Below are 19,808 nucleotides of genomic sequence, written 5' to 3' on the forward strand. Positions count from 1 at the left end.
GACACTCTCATTAGAGTTAGGGCCTAGCTTAACCCAGTATGAGCCCATCTTAACCCTTCCCCTAATTACATCTGCAAAGACCTTATTTCCAATTAAAGTCACATTGAGGTTCTTCTGGTAGACTTGAATTTTGGGGGGACACTATTCAACCTACAATTCCCAATGTTTTACTGGAAACCGTTAGGAAAATAAGATTCATTTAACAAACCTGCTATATTTACCTGCTTTGAGGACAAACTGCTTGAGGATCACTGCCTATTCTTCTTAGCCTTCCCTGCACCATTAGAATAGTTGTTGTGGATCCAGGAAATCTAACGTCTAATTTGAACTCCTGTCCTCATCATATAAGATAAAAAAAAAAAAAAATGATGTCCATAGAGGGGAAAAGACTTGTTTAAAGTCATGCCCATGAGCAGCAGCAGTAGATCTATAACTGAACCCATATCCTCCCCTTTCAGCCCACACTTACCTTGAGCAATTAGCATTTGGGGGTGGCATGAATTTACCTCCTCCAGGGAAGAGCAATAGTATCTATTTTTTTGGGGGGGGGCAGTGCCGTGCCGCATGCGGGTTCCCCAACCAGGGATCCAGGGATCGAACCCCTGGGCCCCCTGCACTAGGAGCGCAGAGTCTTAACCACTGGACTGCCAGGAAAGTCTCTCTCTTTTTTTTTTTTTTTTAGTATGTTTAATTAGGTAATATAACATCCCCCTTCCTCAAGAAAAAAGAAAGGTCTAATGGTGGGAACTTAAGCATGGTGATTGGCGCAATAATTCTGTGCTTCTAGCAGAAGGGCCTGGGAGCAGAGAGCTGCGGCGGTGGTAGTTAAGGATGTTTCTTGGGCAAGCAACACATTACATGGCCCAAACGGCCACTCCTCAGGCCAACGTACCCAGCACAGTGTTCTATGCATCAACAAATGGCCTTGACCCTGGAGTCAAAAGAAGCTGCATTATTTTTTCCAGTCCTCTGTCCCGGCTGTCACCAGCTAAGAAAAAAGTAGCTACGAGTAAGGGAAGTTTATTTTCTTTAAGATGGGAGTTGATCATTTGTTTTCTTCCTGTTCTTAGCACTAGGGATGTTAATTACAGCTCTGAATACTGCTTAACAAGAAACGCAGTAAACATGTGACTCTGAGCTCAGTTAATGAGTATTATTATCTTTTAAAAATTCTGATTTCGGCAATTACACACTAATCAAGAGGAGTGTTCAGATGTGAGGCTCAACCCAGGGGGAATTTAAGAGGACAGCTCATACCTGTCTTGGAGAGCTGAATCGTGAGTTTACAGTCCCATCTTGAGTTCAGTTCACACCTCTCTCTCTCTCTCTAGTGGTAGTTTAGAAACAAATTTCTCACATGTGTTTCTCTAGATTATTCTTTGGAGGAGCTGAAATGAGGGCAGGAGAACCAAGCTAACAAACTCGAACTTTCTTTTGTCTTCATCAGTAATTCCAGAATCAGAAGCCCACGTTTCTACCTTCCCAAAGCTTCCAGCCATTTCAGCACAATAGCATGAAATGAGATGTGGCTAAAAGCAAGAAACATTGAGTGTTCCTCTTCTCCCCTTTCCCCTCCACATTGTTGTCTCCCAGACACCAGCCAACTGAAAAGGAAGGAAAAAAAACACTTGGGTCATAGGATCTTACAAGATTGACCCCCCCCCAATCCTAAACCACAGGTCTTCACACCCTGACTTACTTTTCCTGGGTACCTGCTCTAGGAAATGTATAGGATCAGAGAGCCCTGGACTGGCAATCTTTAGCTTTATTAGGAACACTAATAAATTTAATAGAAAATTAATAGTTAATTAATTAAAAAAATAAATTTATTATTTTTGACTGCATTGGGTCTTTGTTGCTGCATGTGGGCTTTCTCTAGTTGCGGCGAGCGGGGGCTACTCTTCCTTGTGGTGCACGGGCTTCTTGTTGCGGTAGCTTCTCTTGCTGTGGAGCACGGGCTCTAGGTGCGCGGGCTTCAGTAGCTGTGGCTCTCGAGCTCTAGAGCGCAGGCTCAGTAGTTGTGGCACACGGGCTTAGTTGCCCCACGGCATGTGGGATCTTCCCAGACCAGGGCTCGAACCTGTGTCCCCTGCATTCGCAGGCGGATTCCTAACCACTGCACGACCAGGGAAGCCCCAGTTAATTAATTTAATGGACCAGATTAATACTAATCAACTTCGGAAGTGGCAGGCATGAGGGAACCTGGCGCATAAATGAGGTCCAAAGACTTCTGCAAAAGGACCCAAAGGATGATGGGAGGAACCAGCAGCCCATTTGGAATGAGGCATGCGCCTGAGAACAAGGAAGTTCTTTCATGGCCTGGGAGTAAGGACTGCTGGCAGGAAAGGGAGGGGCCACATAAAGTCCACAAAGCCCTTCTGTGATACACACTTTGCTGCAAAGTCTGGTTGGAAAGTGAGAGCAGGGCCAAGATTCCACAGAGGCCAGAGGTCCAGGCCAGGTCCTCCCCACATCCCGTGTCACCTTTCTCTGAGCATGTTTCATGCACATGAGTCCCGTGGTAACCCCAAACCTCAGGTTGTGAGAAGCATGTCTGTTTTAATCTGCATTTCCCAAAAATAATTTGACCATGGAGCATTTTGCAAACACCAATTACTGTTCCATGGATTGGGGAGTCTGAAAATCTCATTTTGGGAAAGGCCAATTCCAGTCCTTTTCCAAATGTAACTCTTCTCCTCTAGGAAGCCCTTTCACTTGCTTCAACTCATTCACCTCCCCCTTCCTGTTTTGCAGCCTTTGATCATATAGGTAGGTGCCTGTATGAGTCATGTTCTGAATCAGTCTCTAAGGGCAGCTGTATTCAGCTTGCCTGGCTCTGTGGCCCAGCCCTGATGGGTCTCCCAGAGATGACTGAGGAGAGTGGTGGGGTTCAGCAGTCTGCCTTTCTCTCAGCTACAGCCCCAAACAGCTTCCGGGAAGAGCATCACTCACTATGGACACTGCATCCTCCTCTTAAAGCTAGAATCTATGGTTCCAACTTCAAAAAACTGATACTGTTCCCAGGGCACTTTCACAGTCATTCTCAGGGCCCCTCCACTGAAGCAGACGGGGCCTGTCACCAACCCTGTTTTACGTAAGAGGAGCTGGTCACGTTGCTCACATCCACAGTCACTCAGAGCAAAAAGACCAGCACGCCCCCTCATCGTCAGTCTGGTTTTCTCTCCAAGTACCACACTACTTCCCCCGGGCATACCCACTCCCAACTGGACTCCAGAGCAACTGATCTTGGGCCAGGGCTGGGGGCAAGGAGCAAGTAGGTCTTAGTGTTTGTGTGTTTGCCCTTGACCTGCCTTTACCCTTGAGGGAACTCCTGTGTTCTTCTGCTCCAAGCAATCCAAGCACCCCAAGCTGCACCCCACTTCCAACCAGTCATTTGGGGCCTTTTTCCTGCTGTCTCTTGGCTATATAAACTCAAACTTTGCATTGGAATAATATTTATTTATTTTTTTTACTTGGCAAAAAGTCAAGTGCCACATTTTTAAAAACAAAATCTCAAACAATCAAACGCATTACCCATCACAGAAGAGGGTCTGGCAACAGTACAAAACATCCTACTTAAGATTTTTTATACAAGTAGGTTTAAAATGAGTTCTGTGAGAACTAAGAAATCTACAGCTTGTAGTTTAATAATAGAAAAAAATTAAGACAATTAAAAGATCTGTAGCATCCAGCATTTTGCTTAATTCCCTGTTTTATAGCACCTATTTCTCTAGGTTAGAAGATAAGAATTCTAGAACCTGTGGTGTATGCCTTGTACCACAGCAAGATAGGGTGGACCTGCTGTCTCCCCTCCCCACCAGCCCCCATCACCAAGGAGAAGACACTCTTTTTTTTTTTCAATCTCCCCACTTACTCCCAGAGCAGAGGGGGATAACTGGGAAAGCAACTTAGAAATTAGAGTGCAGGAATATGACTTCCTTTCCCCAGAATGGGCTGCTGACAGAAGCAGAGTATGTGTTTAGAATGGTGGAGGAGTTTGTGGGTGGGAACAGCTATTATCTGCAACATGATGCATAAAAAGCAAGGAGTAACTGGACATCACGGTCAGTTGCCTGCAAGTTTAAAAACCTCAGACTAAACAGACAGTTCAAGTGAGGAACAAATTACTAATCACATAGATGCTTTTACATGCACACCACTGTTGGCTGTAGGCCACCCCATCACCATCCCAGGGCTGAGACAACAGAGTGGCTCCACTGTATTAAGAAAAACAAACATTACACACAGGAAGCACTCACTACACACAGATAAATCCCCTGTTCATCCCCACCCTCCAGAACTGAACTGAATTTAGAAGACAAAAGCAAAACCCACTGGGGAGATTAGAAGAAAGGCAAAGAAGTTTCTCCCCAAAGCCAAGGGGACCGAGTATGTGAATTTTAGCAGACTTGAGGCCCCCAGCTCCAGGCCCCTGAGAAACCAGATCACGTCTTATTTGAGAGGAGGGAGAGGGAGGTTTGGATGGAGATTCTTTTTACCAAGTCCTACCAAGGCTTCTGTAGCCTCCAGAGCTGCACCTTGGATGGAGACCCTGATGTTTTGGGGGAGTGGCCATTGATTTAACCAGATGGGAAACTGAAGTGGAAGTGACACATACACAGAAATGTTCTCACCTGGGGGACACACAGATGGGAAGGCAGGTGGGAGATGGATTACTTTGGAGTCCTGGCATGAGTCCCCGGGAAGCTTTCAATCTAACTCAAAGGGTTTCCTACCGGTGATTTGTTTTCCTTTCTATTTTTACTTCCTATAATCAGTGTTGTTAGACTTTACAAAACAAGATAAAAACTAGTCCCAAAGCTGGACTCTGTGAATATAGTTGTTTCTTTTATAAATATTCTAATTACAGTAATCCTCACTCCAGATAATTTCAGTGACAAACGGTACTTGCAGGCACACAAGTTCTCACACACACACACACACACATAGAGCCCCCAAACTTTCACAGAAAGTCTGACAGCAACCATATAATTATAAAGGAGCCCTACCTCTCAAGAGTGAAGTAAGGGTGAGAATGACTATGTCAACCTAAAGAAGCCAGAGAGGGGAGACTGTGTGTCGCTTAAAGAAAAAATATAAACAGGAATTAACAACAATGTCTGGTTGAGAAGCCAGAAAGAAAAAAGATAGTAAAGTAAAATTCTGCTTACCAAAAGGGAAAAAAGGAAAAAAAAAAAAAAAGAAAACCCTTTAGATTTCTGTACAGAGGTTCTTCCTGCCAAGTGCCTAAACCATAGGCAAACTCTGGTGTTCCCACTAAAATATGAGGGACTCACACAACTGGAAAAAAATCAAAAGAAGAAATGGAAACTGAGGATGGAAGTTAGTGAATTTCTGTGCATTCTGGGAGAGACTTAGTTGCCGTTAACTCCAGAGCCCAGCGTAGTTTCCATGGAGCCCTGAAGGGAGGGGTCCTCCTGCCACGAAGAGCTTCGTTCCGGACGAGTCGTAGCAGTGCGTGTAGACAGCGTTGGGGAAGGAATCAGTGTCCGAAAAGTAACTCCTCCAGGTTTCGTCATGATTCTGTGGGAAATAAGAGACTCTGTGAGCACTCGCCGTGGGGCAGAAAAGGGAAAGAAGGGACAAGAATGCTTTCTAGGCTCCTTAAGAGGAGAGGGTCCTGTATCTATACAGGAGACTGGTGCTCACGGGAGTTGGAGCCCCATTTTTCCAAATGAACATTAGGGAGGAGCCAAGCAGGCTGAAGAATTGCTACGCAAACCTAAGGTCTTCTCAGGACTGCTGGAACCAAATGCTTTAATAATTCACTGGCAGCCTCAGTGGGAGGTTCCTCTCCTTCCAGCTCTATTTTCACCTGGGGGTTACCCTGGGCCAACCGGTGTGTCTTACTGGGCCTGTTTTCCCACAGACATGCAGACACAGAAACAAAACCAAGGGAAAGTGTCTTTCTCTGCTCCAAGGAGTGTCTCTTACTAGTGAAAAACTATGTGGTAGGAGGTGTGTCAGTGGGGGTGGGAGCGGGTGGGTAGAGTGAATACAACTTTTCTGTCACTGTCCAGTAACCATGTGAGGCACGGGCTTACTCACCAGCCAGCCTCTGCCAGTCGTTAGTTTCAGATTCTCCCCTGCTAGTCTGGGCTTGGACCCATAACAAGCTGAGCGCCTCTCTTCCAGGAACCTCTGAGCTCGGATGTCATAGAACAGCAGGGAGCCCTGCCCTGTGCCCACAGTGATGATGTGCTCATAGAAGCTCACTGACCGGATACCTGAGAGAGAGAAAAGTAAAGGGCAATCAGGTCTGCTAGCCTGAACTTCTCTGACACTGAGTTCACATGGCACCCCTAAATACCACAGCGCCTTTCCCAAGGCAGACTTAGCTCACGCACAAGCCAGAGAACCTTGATGCCACACTGCCCATCCACACACTAACAGGAACCTTCCCATAAGCCTCAGAAATACCAAATGCCTGATGATGCCCAAGATGCTTTGGGCCCAAGGCCGTAAGTACGCCCTGAACTTGCTTGCCTCCCCTCGACTCACTCTGAAGTCACCTTTCATAACTCTAACTTCTTCTCCATTATATGTTTCCAACCCGTACTGAAACTGAGGGTAATCTGCATATTTACAAATCATTACATTAACAAGGACTTTCTTGTATTTGACCTAAAACCACTACCGTGGCACTGCAAAAGGTCTTTATCTGGTATTAAGTGTGTTATGAGAGTGGCAAATGGCCTAGAACTGAAGCACTCAAAGGAGCACTGTCTCTCACCTGTGAATTTAAGACAAGTCACCTAATCACTTTGGGTCACAGGGAAAATACATCTGCTGCATCTGTGGATCAGATAAGTGCATGGGATGTGAAGATGTCTCTAAGTACAAAAGAGGTGCTCGCTAATATTTGTGAAATCAATATTTCCTTATTAGGTTTGAAAGCTACTCCTGTAACAGTAACCAAAATCTCTTAAAACTTCATTGCAGACATCATTCCGGCCAAGACTATTTATTCTTTCCCTTACTACTTTCCTTACACACATTATTCTCTCTGTTCTGAAATGTATTTCAAGAATAACTGAAAACAGATCTAAAACAATGGCCAAAACTGCAGCATCTACACGAAAATAAATACTACTTGAAAGAGAGAAGATACTGTGCCTTTTAGGATTCTCAGGATAAAGTGGCCACATTTTTGCATGAGAAGGGGGACAATGTCAGATGAAGAAGAAAACACACTCTGTTAGTTGGACAATCTGGATTCTGGTCCCTGGCTGTTCCCCCACCAACCTGTGTGGTGTTTGGCAAGTTATTTAACCAGTCTGGGTCTCAGTCTCCTCATTTATAAAATGGGGTGTAAACTGCTTCCCACAGGGTTCTTGGTAAGATGAAATGAGATGTCAGACAAAGGTATTCTGAAATCTTAAAGTACAGTACAAACGTAAGTCTCTCTTTTTATTCCTCAATGAAGAATGAGGGTGCCCTCAGAGAGAATATGCTATTAAAGATTGGGAGGCGGGGGGGCCTGAAGCCTAATTCACCCAGTGGGTAAGAACTAAACTGAATATTTTCTTCAGCTTTATTGAGGTATAATTGACATAGAATACACTGCACATACTCAAGGTATACAATTTGAAGTTTTAACATATGTATATATCCATGACACCACCACCACAATCAAAATAACATATTTATCACCCCCAAAAGTTTCCACATGCCCCTCTGTAAAATCCTCCTCACCCCACCACATCATCCCTTAGCATAAAACAATTTTATAGTTCAGGTAGGGTCCCAGCAAAAAACTACCACAAGGAGTAGGGCTCTGTGGAAGAAAAAGGAAACCACCAATACGCTGACTATTGGTTTCCATCAAAGGCTTCTGTGGCCACACATTTGTGTGCGGTGTTTGAAGCTTTGCTGCCGTATGCAGGTATTCAATCTCCCCTCTGTGTCACCAAACACCTCCACCAGGTTCCATAAAGATCACTATATTTGTTTGGAAACCAATATTGAAACTGAAGGTCAAAACCCATTCACAACGCAGCTGTAAGCCTGAGGGGCACACGGGGGCCTCTTACCACTGCCTCGCTCCCTGGAGCAGACAGACTTGACATTGTATGATGGCTGCCGTGGATCCAAGAAGGAGACATGAGCTTGGGAGCCCACTGCATACACGGACCACTCACTACCATAGGCCAGGCACACATTCTCACGGCAATACGGCAATTTGGTGGAGAGGAGCTGAAAACAGAGAGAGAAGAGATGCACCTATGGCATTACCGGAAAGCACAGGGCAGGGCATTGTTCTTAGATGCCCACCTCTGTGGGCTTTCCTCATATACCAGACAAACAAAGTCACAGACAAAAAGACATGTCCCAATTAAGGAAATAACATCCTGTTCCACCCCTACGTATGTAAGAGAAAGAAAGAATGATGATAATAAACAAGATCTAGGTACTGAAGAGGGGCCAGTTAGGGAAAAAGGTCAAGCTTGAATTAAATAATCAGAAGCAGAGAGAAAGGCCAAAAGCCACAGGCTGTTTCCAGGGATAACCCCAGGGCACTAAAGCCAAGGTCCCACTCTGTTCTCTGCCGGGAAGAGCCACTACCCTTCTCACTGATCTTCAGGTAAAGGGGCTGATTTCTGGCTACCCTCAGCCTAACTCCCCAACTGTATGGGAGTTGTACACTATAGAAAGCACACTCGTGGGACTGCTCAACCCCAGGTAACCCCAATCAGCCTTAACCCTGGATCCTTGTCATTTAGCCAATCCTCAGTGGCTACTGCACGTAAGGCACCAAGCAAGGTGCTCAAAGGCTGCTGTGACATGAAGGAAATTAATAATTCCTGGAGCTCTGCTTCCTCTTGAAAAAGAGTCTATCATAGAAGTTATAAGCAGCAAAGGCCTCTGGGACAAGAAGAGGACAAACGATCCACGGGTAGGTTTAACTTTAGGCGAAAGGTGCTTGCAAATATTGTAAATTAAATCCATATGTTACGTGATTATTTTAGAGATGATTAATCTTAGTTTAATTGATCTTCGGTTGCCAATGGTTCCTAACATTTAGGTTTTTCCTGCCCTCACAATATTGCAAATAGTCAGTAATCCATAAGCAAATACTTAAATGCATTGTGGATTGGAAGATTGCTAGTTAAAGGAGTCTCTCAGCAAGTCTTTGCAATGTGAAAGAATCACCCCCTCTGACTTTTTTTTTTTCCCCCCCAGTTCTGGACATTAGTTTAATCAGTCATTTTCACCTTCTCTGAAGAGCATAAAAATTTACTCAGTTTGCCAGTATCCCTGTCATAAAATTGCTGTAAGTTGTTCTAAATTAATTATTTCACAGGAAATAGATAGATCTCTTATTGTTGGGTAATGGAAATGCGTAGATTATCCTGTACGTGTTACTCCAATCAACTGATAACATAGTTTCTGCTGGGTTCCCTCTGACTTCTTTAAAAGATCTTTAAGAGGGGCAGGCCAGACTCAGAATTTCACGCACTGTGCAATCACATGCCCAGACCCTTGGAGAATTCGTGCTTTAGACAAGAATGAAAAAGTTCAGGGAGGATTAAAGTATTTTAACTATAAGGTGAAACTACTAAGTCATGTTCACCACACCTTAGACAGTGTATTTTCAGCCTTCCAGAGATGAAAGTAGCCATCCAGAGATACTGCTCCCAATTCCTGCAAGAGCAATGAAAAACAGGTTATACTCACAGCAACTAATATATAACAGTAAGCAGCGGAAGACCCTGAAGGTTGGGGTCCTCCCATTACTCACTCCTATCCTATGATGGTGCCAGGGGATTATCAGCCCATCATCTTACCCTACAAAATGCAGCTGTACAGCATATTAAAGCAAGGCTGCTTCTTGAGAGAACCCAAGAAGCAAGTCCTGCTTTGAACATAGACAACCATGGTTAAAAAAGCCCATACTATACAAGCATACACATGACACCCTGTTTGATAGTTAGAGCAGAGCATGCACATGAAAGACAGTTTTGTAAGTCTCAGTGTGAGAGTTTCTGTAAGCAGAGGGTCTAAGCTGGGAGAGATAAGTCTACCCCTAAGCCATAAATACGGATGAGAGATAGGAGGCGGCTAAGGGAACTAGCCCTCACATTGTGGCCTGATTCAAATTTTGGGAAAAGAGCCTTTCTTCTCTTCTGGCTCTGGGTCTCCATACTAACACTCTACTTAATAGCCCAGCAGTTTCAGATCTGACTCAAATGATTAAGTTAAGACTTGATGGCAGTGTTGAGAAGAGGCAGTAAAGAATGAAAAGAAACTGAATACAAGAGAGAAGAAAGTGACTGCATGTAGGAAAATCACACCCAAAATAGAGCACCGACAAGATCGTGTGCAAATGAGAGACAGTCAAATCAGAGTGGCCCTGGGGAAACTCTGAGAGGCTAATAGATATGAACCATCCAGAGAATACTCAGTGCAAGGGGTGGCTTTCATAATTTCAGTTATAATCTTTCTCAAGAGAGAGATTATAACTAAGCATCCCTCAGCCTTCAAGAGATGCTCTGTGGGCTCAGAACTGAGTTATGTAGTAAGCTCTGACTTGGGGAAGGAGAAGGAGAAGGAGAGTGCACCTCCCAAGACATAAGCCAAGAAGCTGAAGCAAGAGGAACAGGCGTCAGGGAACCTCTGGCAAGCTCATACCTTGTTCTTGTTGTTGAAGGCCAGAGCTCGGACCTTGCAGTTGTCAGGGTTTGTGTCCTCCTTGGGGATGTCCTTTAAGGCCTTGTGAGTGATGTGAGCATACACAGGGACCCGTGACACATTGTGCCTTGCGTCACTTTTGGTCAACACATCATCTGTCACCTCCCAGAGTCCCATAGAACCATCGCGTGAGCCTGTAGGGCAAGGAAACCACAGATGTCAAACATATCCAACTCTCCATGAGACAGTCCCACAGAAGCCAAATGGGATTTCTTAGTCTAGCTCTTTGTGCACCATGCTCACATGTGCTGAAGCTTGGCCAGGTGGCCCACACCGAAACAGAAAGCGGTATGTATTTTAATAGCCACACTAAGAGGATGATTCAACTGAGGTGTAGGAGTTAAAATATAACCTTTAAGTATAATGTAGTTGGTGGGACTTTTGAAAAGAGAGCATAATACATTTGATAAAGCTCAGTAATTTTCCAAGACAAATGCTTAGGTCACTTGGGCACGCGTGCACAGGTGATTTCTACTAGGCAATAGGGTTTGGGAACTTCCACTCTAGATCAGTGGTGCTTAATATTTTCTGAGTCATGTATCCCTCTGACAGACTTAGGAATGTTAAAGACCCCTTTCTCTAGAAAAATACACAAAAAAACCTACCTTGCACACTCAATTTCAGGGAGCTTCATGGGCCTCTTGAAGGAACCATAATCCCTGAATTAAGAATGACTGTTCTGGGCTTCCCTGGTGGCACAGTGGTTAAGAATCTGCCTGTCAAAGCAGGGGACACGGGTTCGAGCCCTGGTCCAGGAAGATCCCACATGCCGCGGAGCAACTAAGCCCGTGCGCCACAACTACTGAGCCTGCACTCTAGAGCCTGCGAGCCACAACTATGGAGCCCACGTACTGCAACTACTGAAGCCCGTGCGCCTACAGCCCGTGCTCCTCAACAAGCGAAGGCACCGCAGTGAGAAGCCCGCACACCGCAACGAAGACCCAACACAGCCAAAAATAAATAAAATAAATTTTTTAAAAATGCCTTAAGAATGACTGTTCTACATTAAGATGAATGCTTAAAAACATAAATAGTTTTCCTTAGGGAACATAATGAAGTACTTAAAAACAAGTCTGTGGTATAGTCATAAAACAGTATATCAAGAACCAATAAAAAGGGTTTCCCTGGCGGTGCAGCGGTTAAGAATCCCCCTGCCAATGCAGAGGACATGGGTTTCAGCCCTGGTCTGGGAAGATCCCACATGCCGCGGAGTAACTAAGCCCGTGCGCCAGATCTACTGAGCCTGTGCTCTAGAGCCCGTGAGCCTAGAGCCTGTGCTCCACAACAAGAGAAGCCACCACAATGAGAAGCCCCCACTTCGCCACAACTAGAGAAAGCCCACGCCCAGCAACAAAGACCCAACTCAGCCAAAAATAAATAAAAAAATAAAATAAAAGAACCAATAACAAAAATGTTTTCAAATTCCTTTCCAGTAGCATTATCTGCCAACACTCCTTTGAGACCAGAAGGTGCCCTTCTCACATTGCAAATCTCCTGAATACTTCACAGTAAAAATTGTCTAACATGGGAGAAATATCATCCAACTTGTTTGTATCATAAGGTTTGTGGACAAAGGTTCAAAGCAGAGGGCTCATCATGTGTGAAATCTAGAAAAGGGCAGAGAGAGAAGGGCACATCTAGAGAACTACATACGGTTTATAATGCAAATATAAAAAATAAAACTATACAAGTTTTATTATGAAAAATTTCAAACATATTGAAATGTTGAAAGAATTTTACAATGAATTGTATACTTACACCTATAGTCTACCATCAACATTTTCTTATACTTGGCATATCATATATCTATACATATATCCATCCCTCTGTATGATCCCATTTTAACCTACTGGTAATCCCATTTTAACAACTGAAATATGTACTGAAAAAAGACTAGCAAGATCGATTTCAAATTGTTAACAGTGACTATCTCTGGGCACAAATTGTGTAGGTAATTCTTTCCTTTTTTGTTTATTTGAATTAAAAAAATTCTTACAATAAACATATATTACTTTTACAGTAAAGAAAAAATTGTTTTAAGAACTAATCTGGCAGCAACATGAAGATCAGATTGGAGGAGACAAGACTAGAGGCAGAGAGAAAATATGGAAGGACATTGGGGTAATTCAAAAGATAGATGATGAGCACTCACGTAGACAAGATAGAGAAGAAATTGATGGATATAAGAGATGTTTTAGAAAACAGAATCAACATGGCTTGGTAATCTAAGGAGACTGAAGAGTCTTAGTTCTCTGGCTGTGCACCTAGGTGGAAGGTAGGAGAATTTACCAATATATGTCAATGGCAGGGGGAGGTGAGGTCCTGGAAGGGAGATGATGAGTTTGAATACACTGAATGTGAGGGGAATGTTCAGGGGTTGATGCTCATCATCAAGTCTGAACATTAACACTGGTTAACAAGTATTGAGCATTTTCAATATGGCAGCCACTAAGCACTATCTCATCTGATATTCCCAATGACCCTGTGAAGTATATATAATCATTATCCATGTTACAGATGAGGAAATCCAAGTCTCAAAAGCCTTAAATAACTTGCCCTCTGTGCTAATAAGTGGTAAGACCAGGATTCAAATTCAGATCTTTATTATCAGAGCCAATACTTTTTTTTTTTTTAATGCAGCAAAAACTAATGTTAATGGTACATCAAACATTCTTTTTTATAAATAATAAAACCTTGTTTATATCCAATTTAACAAGACATCTACATTGACTTAAAACTATTTGGACTTTCTTGCTGATGTGACCTCTCAGAGTATGAAATTCCTGATTTGGATGTGAACAAAGCATAACTGAAAATTCAAAAGAAACATTTTTTTTTTTTTTTTGGCCGCACCATGCAGCTTGTGGGATCTTAGTTCCCCGACCAGGGATTGAACCCAGGCCCCCTACAGTGGAAGCATGGAGTCCTAACCACTGGACCGCCAGGGAACTCCCCAAGAGAAACATTGTTCCCTGCCCTCCTGCACAGCTGAACGTTAGAACTATTTCCAACTGAGCTGCTTACTGCAAAATTTTGAGGCAGTTTCTCAATCTTTGTATAGTATAACACTCCTCCAAATTGGGCTCCTCGTTAATTGTCTCTGCACATATTAGTTTTAAAATGTATACTGGGGACTTCCCTGGTGAGCCAGTGGTTAAGAATCTGCCTTCCAATGCAGGGGACGTGGGTTCGATCCCTGGTCGGGGAACTAAGATCCCACATGCCTCAGGGCAACTAAAGCCGGGCGCTCTAGAGCTCTCGCGCCACTAGACAGCCCATGTGCTGTAACTGCTGAGAGGCCCGCGCGCCAACGAAAGATCCTGTGTGCCTCAACTAAGATCCGACACAGCCAATAAATATTAAAAAAAAAAAAAGACAGCACAGATCAGTAGCTCACACTTCCTGGGCTTCTTTCACTGTGGTTGTTCTGCCTTTGAACAAATGGGAAGGTTGAGCTGGGAGGATTTTTTTAAAATAAATAAATAAAATGCATACTGTGTTTTTACTCTCTATCTTCCATAATTGTATGTGGTGTTGTGTACCATGTAATATGTCAACAGTATGTCACACGGCAACTCCATCACTAAGGTAGGGAAGTGTACTAACTTACTTTGATGATTAGGAAACTGAAACACAGCTTCCTTCAACATGTTAACAATTTGGAGAACAGAGCATTTGAAGATTAGTACTTTTACAAAGCTGTATTTCCTCAATTTAGATGGCAAAATTATATATTAGGAACATTGATGGAAGGATTTTTGTTGTGTATGTTGATTTATAGTGATTCTACAGTTTATAAGGTGTATTCTATATCATACATAGTTAAAGTCTCAGTAGAAGATGAGAATATCACGAACATTTAGATTTTAGTTTTTCATTAAAGTATAGTTCACTTACAATATAATATTAGTTTCAGGTGTACAGCACAGTGATGCATTATTTTTATAGATTATACTCTACTTAAGGTTATTATACAATAATGACCATATTTCCCTATGCTGTACAATATATCCTTGTTGCTTATTTTATTTTTTATAAATTTATTTTATTTATTTTATTTTTGGCTGCGTTGGGTCTTCATTGCTGCACGCGGGCTTTCTCTAGTTGCAGCAAGCGGGCGCTACTCTTCGTTGCAGTGCGCAGGCTTCTCATTGTGGTGGCTTCTCTTGTTGCAGAGCATAGGCTCTAGGTGCACAGGCTTCAGTAGTTGTGGCTTACAGGTTCTAGAGTGCAGGCTCAGTAGTTGTGGCGCACGGGCTTAGGTGCTCTGCAGCATGTGGGATCTTCCCGGACCAGGGCTTGAACCTGTGTCCCCTGCATTGGCAGGTGGATGCTTAACCACTGCGCCACCAGGGAGGCCCTGTTGCTTATTTTATACACAGTACTTTGTATCTCTTAATTCCATACTTCTATCTTGCCCCCTTTCTCTCCCCCCTGATAACCACTAGTTTGTTCTCTTTATCTGTGAATCTGTTTCTGTTTTGTTATATACATTCATTTTATTATTTTTTTTGATTCCATATATAAGTAGCAAAGTGTTTGTCTTTCTCTGACTTATTTCACTAAGCATAATACCCTCTAGGTCCATCCACGTTGTTGCAAATGGCAGAAATTCATTCTTTTTTAATGGCTGAGTAATAGTCCATTGTGTATATATACCACATCTTTTTAAAAAATTTTTATTTTATATTGGAGTATAGTTGACTAACAATAGTGTGTTAGTTTCAGGTGTACAGCAAAGTGATTCAGTTGTACATATACATGTATCTATTCTCTTTCAAATTCTTTTCTCATTTAGGTTATTACAGAATGTTGAGCAGAGTTCCCTGTGCTATACAGTAGGTCCTTGTTGGTTATCTATTTTATTTTTCTATTTTATTTTTTTTAGGCCACGCCACATGGCTTGTGGGATCTTAGTTCCCTGACCAGGGATTGAACCTGTGCCCTCTGCAGTGAAACTGCAGAGTCCTAACAACTGGACCGCCAGGGAATTCCCTGGTTATCTATTCTAAACATAGCAGTGTGTATATGTCAATCCCAAACCCCCAGTCTATCCCTCCCCCGCTTCCCCCATGGTAATCATAAGTTTATTCTCTAAGTTTGTGAGTCTGTTTCTGTTTTGTAAGTAAGTTCATTTGTATGAACTTTTGTTGTTGTTGTTTTTAGATTCCACATGTAAGCAATATCATATGATATTTGTCTTTCTCTGACTTACTTCACTTAGGATGATAATCTCCAGGTCCATCCATGTTGCTGCAAATGGCATTATTTCATTCTTTTTAATGGCTAAGTAATATTCCATTGTATATATGTACCACATCTTCTTTATCCATTCATCTGTTGATAAGACACGTAGGTTGCTCCATATCTTGACTATTACATATGATGCTACTAAGAATATTGGGGTGCGTGTATTTTTTTGAATTAGGGTTTTCATTTTCTTTAGATATATATCTAGCTGTAGAATTGCTGGATCATATAGTAGTCCTATTTTTAGGGTTTTTTTTCAATTTTTTTAAATTAAAAAAAAAATTTATTTATTTGGCTGCATTGGGTCTTAGTTGCAGCACATGGGATCTTCGGTGCGGCATGCAGGATCTTTCGTTGTGGCACACGGGCGTCTCTCTAGTTGTGGCGCATGGGCTCAGTAGTTGTGGCGTGCAGGCTCTCTAGTTTGGTGCACGGGCTCTAGAGTGTGAGGGCTCAGTAGCTGTGGCATGCGGGCTTAGCACCCTGAGGCATGTGGGATCTTAGTTCCCTGACCAGGGATTGAACCCATGTCCCCTGCATCGGAAGGCAGATTCTTAATGAAGGCAAATTCTTAACTACCGGACCACCAGGGAAGTCCCTATTTTTAGTTTTTTGAGGAACGTTTATACTGTTTTTCATAATGGCCACACCAATTTACATTCCTACCAGCAGTGTACTAGGGTTCCCTTTTCTCCACATCCTCACCAACATTTGAAGACTTTTTGATGACAGCCATTCTGACAGGTGTGAAGTGATTATTATCTCACTGTGGTTTTGATTTGCATTTCTCTGATGATTAGCAATTTTGAGCATTTCCTCATGTGCCTGTTGGCCACTGTATATCTTCTTTGGAAAAATGTCTATCCAGGTTTTCTGCCCAATTTTTTTTTTTTTTTAATTTTTTATTTATTATTTATTTATTATGTTTATTTTTGGCTGTGTTGGGTCTTCGTTTCTGTGTGAGGGCTTTCTCCAGTTGCGGCGAGTGGGGGCCACTCTTCATCGCAGTGCGCGGGCCTCTCACTATCGCGGCCTCTCTTGTTGCGGAGCAGAGGCTCCAGACGCTCAGGCTCAGTAGTTGTGGCTCACGGGCCCAGTTGCTCCGCGGCATGTGGGATCTTCCCAGACCAGGGCTCGAACCCGTGTCCCCTGCATTGGCAGGCAGATTCTCAACCACTGCGCCACCAGGGAAGCCCTCTGCCCAATTTTTAATTGGGTTATTTTTTTATATTGAGTTGTATAAGCTGTTTATATATTTTGGATAACACTTATTGGTCATATCATTTGCAAACATTTTCTCCCATTCCATAGGTTGTCTTTCTGTTCTGTAGATGGTTTCCTTTGCTGTGCAAAAGCTTTTAAGTTTAATTAGGTCCCATTTGCTTAATTTTGCTCTTGTTTCTTTTGCCTTAGAAGAGAGATAATGAAAAATATTGCTACAATTTACGTCAAAGAGTGTTCTGCCTATGTTTTCTTCTAGGAGTTTTATGGTTTCCAGTCTTCCATTTAGGTCTTTAAACCATTTTGTTAGTTTTGCATATTGGTGTGAGAAAATGTTCTAATTTCACTCTTTTACATGTAGCTGTCCAGTTTTTCCAGCACCGCTCTTCATTGGAGACTGGTTTTTCTCCATAGTATATTCTTTGTCATAGATTTATTGACCAGAAGTGTTTGGGTTTACTTCTGGGCTCTCTGTTCTGTCCCATGGATCTGTCCCAGAGGCTGCTCTTCGCTGCGGTACGTGGGCACCTTATTGTGGTGGTTTCTCTTGTTGCCAAGCACGGGCTCTTGGCACGCGGGCTCTAGAGTGCAGGCTCAGCAGTTGTGGCGCATGGGCCTAGTTGCTCCGCAGCATGTGGGATCTTCCCAGACCAGGGCTCGAACCCATGTCCCTTGCATTGGCAGATGGATTCTTAACCACTGTGCCACCAGGGAAGTCTTACCATGCTGTTTTGATGAGCAAAGCTTTGTAGTTTAGTCTGAAGTCAGGGAGCATGCTATCTCTAGCTTTGTTCTTTTTTTCCTCAAGATTGCTCTGGCAATTTGGGGTCTTTTGTGATTCCATATAAATTTTAGGACTGTTTGTTCTAGTTCTATGAAAAAAGTCATGTGTATTTTGATAAGGATGGCATTAAATCTGTAGATTGCTTAGGGAAATACAGACATTTTAACAATATTAATTCCTCCAATCCAAGAACATGGGATATCTTTCCATTCCTTTGTATCATCTTCAATTTCCTTCATAAATGTTTTACATTTTCAGAATATAGGTCTTTCACTCAGAGCCAATATTCTTTTTCCTTTTTAAATTGAAATATAGCTGATTTACAATATTATATTAGTTTCAGGTGTACAGCAAAGTAACTCAGTATTTTTGCAGATTATATTCCATTATAGGTTATTACAAGATACTGGGTATAATTCCCTGTGCAGCAGTCCCCAACTGCTGGGACTAGGGACCGGTTTCACGGAAGACAATTTTGCCATGGACCAGGGCGTGGGGGGGTGGGGAGTGGAGATGGTTCAGGCAGTAATGTGAGCATTGGGGAGCGATGGGGAACGGCAGATGAAGCTCTGCTCGCTCACCCACAGCTCACCTCCTGCTGTGTGGCCCAGTTCCTAACAGGCCACGGACCGGTAGCAGTCCGCAGTCTGGGGGTTGGTGACCCCTGCTATACAGTATATCCATGCTGCTAATCTATTTTACATATAGTAGTTTATATTGGTTAATCCCATACTCCTAATTTGTCCTTCCCCCCTCCCTCTCCCCTTTGGTAACCACAGCTTTGTATTCTATATCTGTGAGTCTCTTCCTGTTTTAGAGACAATATTCTTAAAACCTGCTATACTGTTCACAAAATGTAGACTTGGAAGCTATCAGCCTGAAAACATAGAATACTCACAGCCTATATGAAAAAAGAGAAGGGAAGCTCCCAGAAAAAGCCACGTCCTGGCTCCTAACAACCACACTTAGTGCAAGTTACTGTCATACAGATGGTCCCTATAGAGGTGACATGATTCAGCCTTTGCCTTCAAGGAGCTCTCATTTCTTGGGGACACAAACGACAGGGAATCCAAAAGCTTCTGAACCACTACTGAATAATTCTGAACTGTGACTATGCTTGTCCATTAGATTTATTTTCCCTCCTGGCTGCTTTCTATTGCCTTGCAAAGAATCCAAAGAAGAAACATTTATGTCCCCTTAGCTTTGTTCGTAGCAGTTCTAAGCATGGGCTTTGAACTCAGAGCTGGATTCAGATCCTGAGTCCACCTCTCACCATCTGTGTAGCCTTTGGCAAATTATAACTTCTCAGAATCTACATTTTCTCATTTGTGAAATGAGGCTAATAATGCAAACCTTCTAGGACTGTTCTGAGGATTCTATGAGATAACACACATGAAATACTTAATTTAGCAACTCTTACAATTTTTTTTAAAATTTGGGAATCTGGAATGGGGGATTATATTTTTACATATAGGTACCCAGCAAAACTGGTTGGCGCTCTGAGCTTACTTTCTAGGCTGCTGTGGGTATTCAGAAAGCATCTGAGTATCTCTAGGTTATCTTCTCTACACTCATTTCCATGTATTTTTTCTGACTGTTCTACCACTGGGAGAGAAATTCCCCCAATCCTATATAGCTTTATCAACACTATGTAGTTGTACAGAAAATGATAGTTGCTCCTAATACTTTGCAGAGCACACCAACTTTTCCAAAAGCACTTTCACAACTATTGTCTCAGTGAAGCCCCACAAAAATGTTGAGGCTAACATGCCAATACACAGGCTCTTTGGAACAAGGCAGAGTATGAATAATAAGTGTGCTAGTACTTCCACTTTCCAGA

General features: G+C 42.8%; 1 protein-coding gene across 1 annotated transcript in view; it reads right to left on the minus strand.

Annotated features, from left to right (window-relative positions):
- Positions 1 to 3,444: 3,444 nt before the first annotated feature.
- Positions 3,445 to 19,808, minus strand: part of DCAF12 (DDB1 and CUL4 associated factor 12) — a 39,662-nt gene continuing 23,298 nt past the window's right edge. Inside the window, exons 5-9 of the mRNA XM_082467598.1 lie at positions 10,654 to 10,847; positions 9,601 to 9,666; positions 8,055 to 8,217; positions 6,070 to 6,248; positions 3,445 to 5,544 (exon numbers count right to left, since the gene is read on the minus strand). Coding sequence (XP_082323724.1) covers positions 5,386 to 5,544; positions 6,070 to 6,248; positions 8,055 to 8,217; positions 9,601 to 9,666; positions 10,654 to 10,847 — 761 coding nt within the window. The 3' untranslated portion in view covers positions 3,445 to 5,385. The remainder of the gene's footprint in view (positions 5,545 to 6,069; positions 6,249 to 8,054; positions 8,218 to 9,600; positions 9,667 to 10,653; positions 10,848 to 19,808) is intronic.

Source organism: Balaenoptera physalus (assembly GCF_965194825.1).
Source record: "Balaenoptera physalus genome assembly, chromosome: 7".
In the NCBI taxonomy this organism is placed as follows: domain Eukaryota; kingdom Metazoa; phylum Chordata; class Mammalia; order Artiodactyla; family Balaenopteridae; genus Balaenoptera; species Balaenoptera physalus.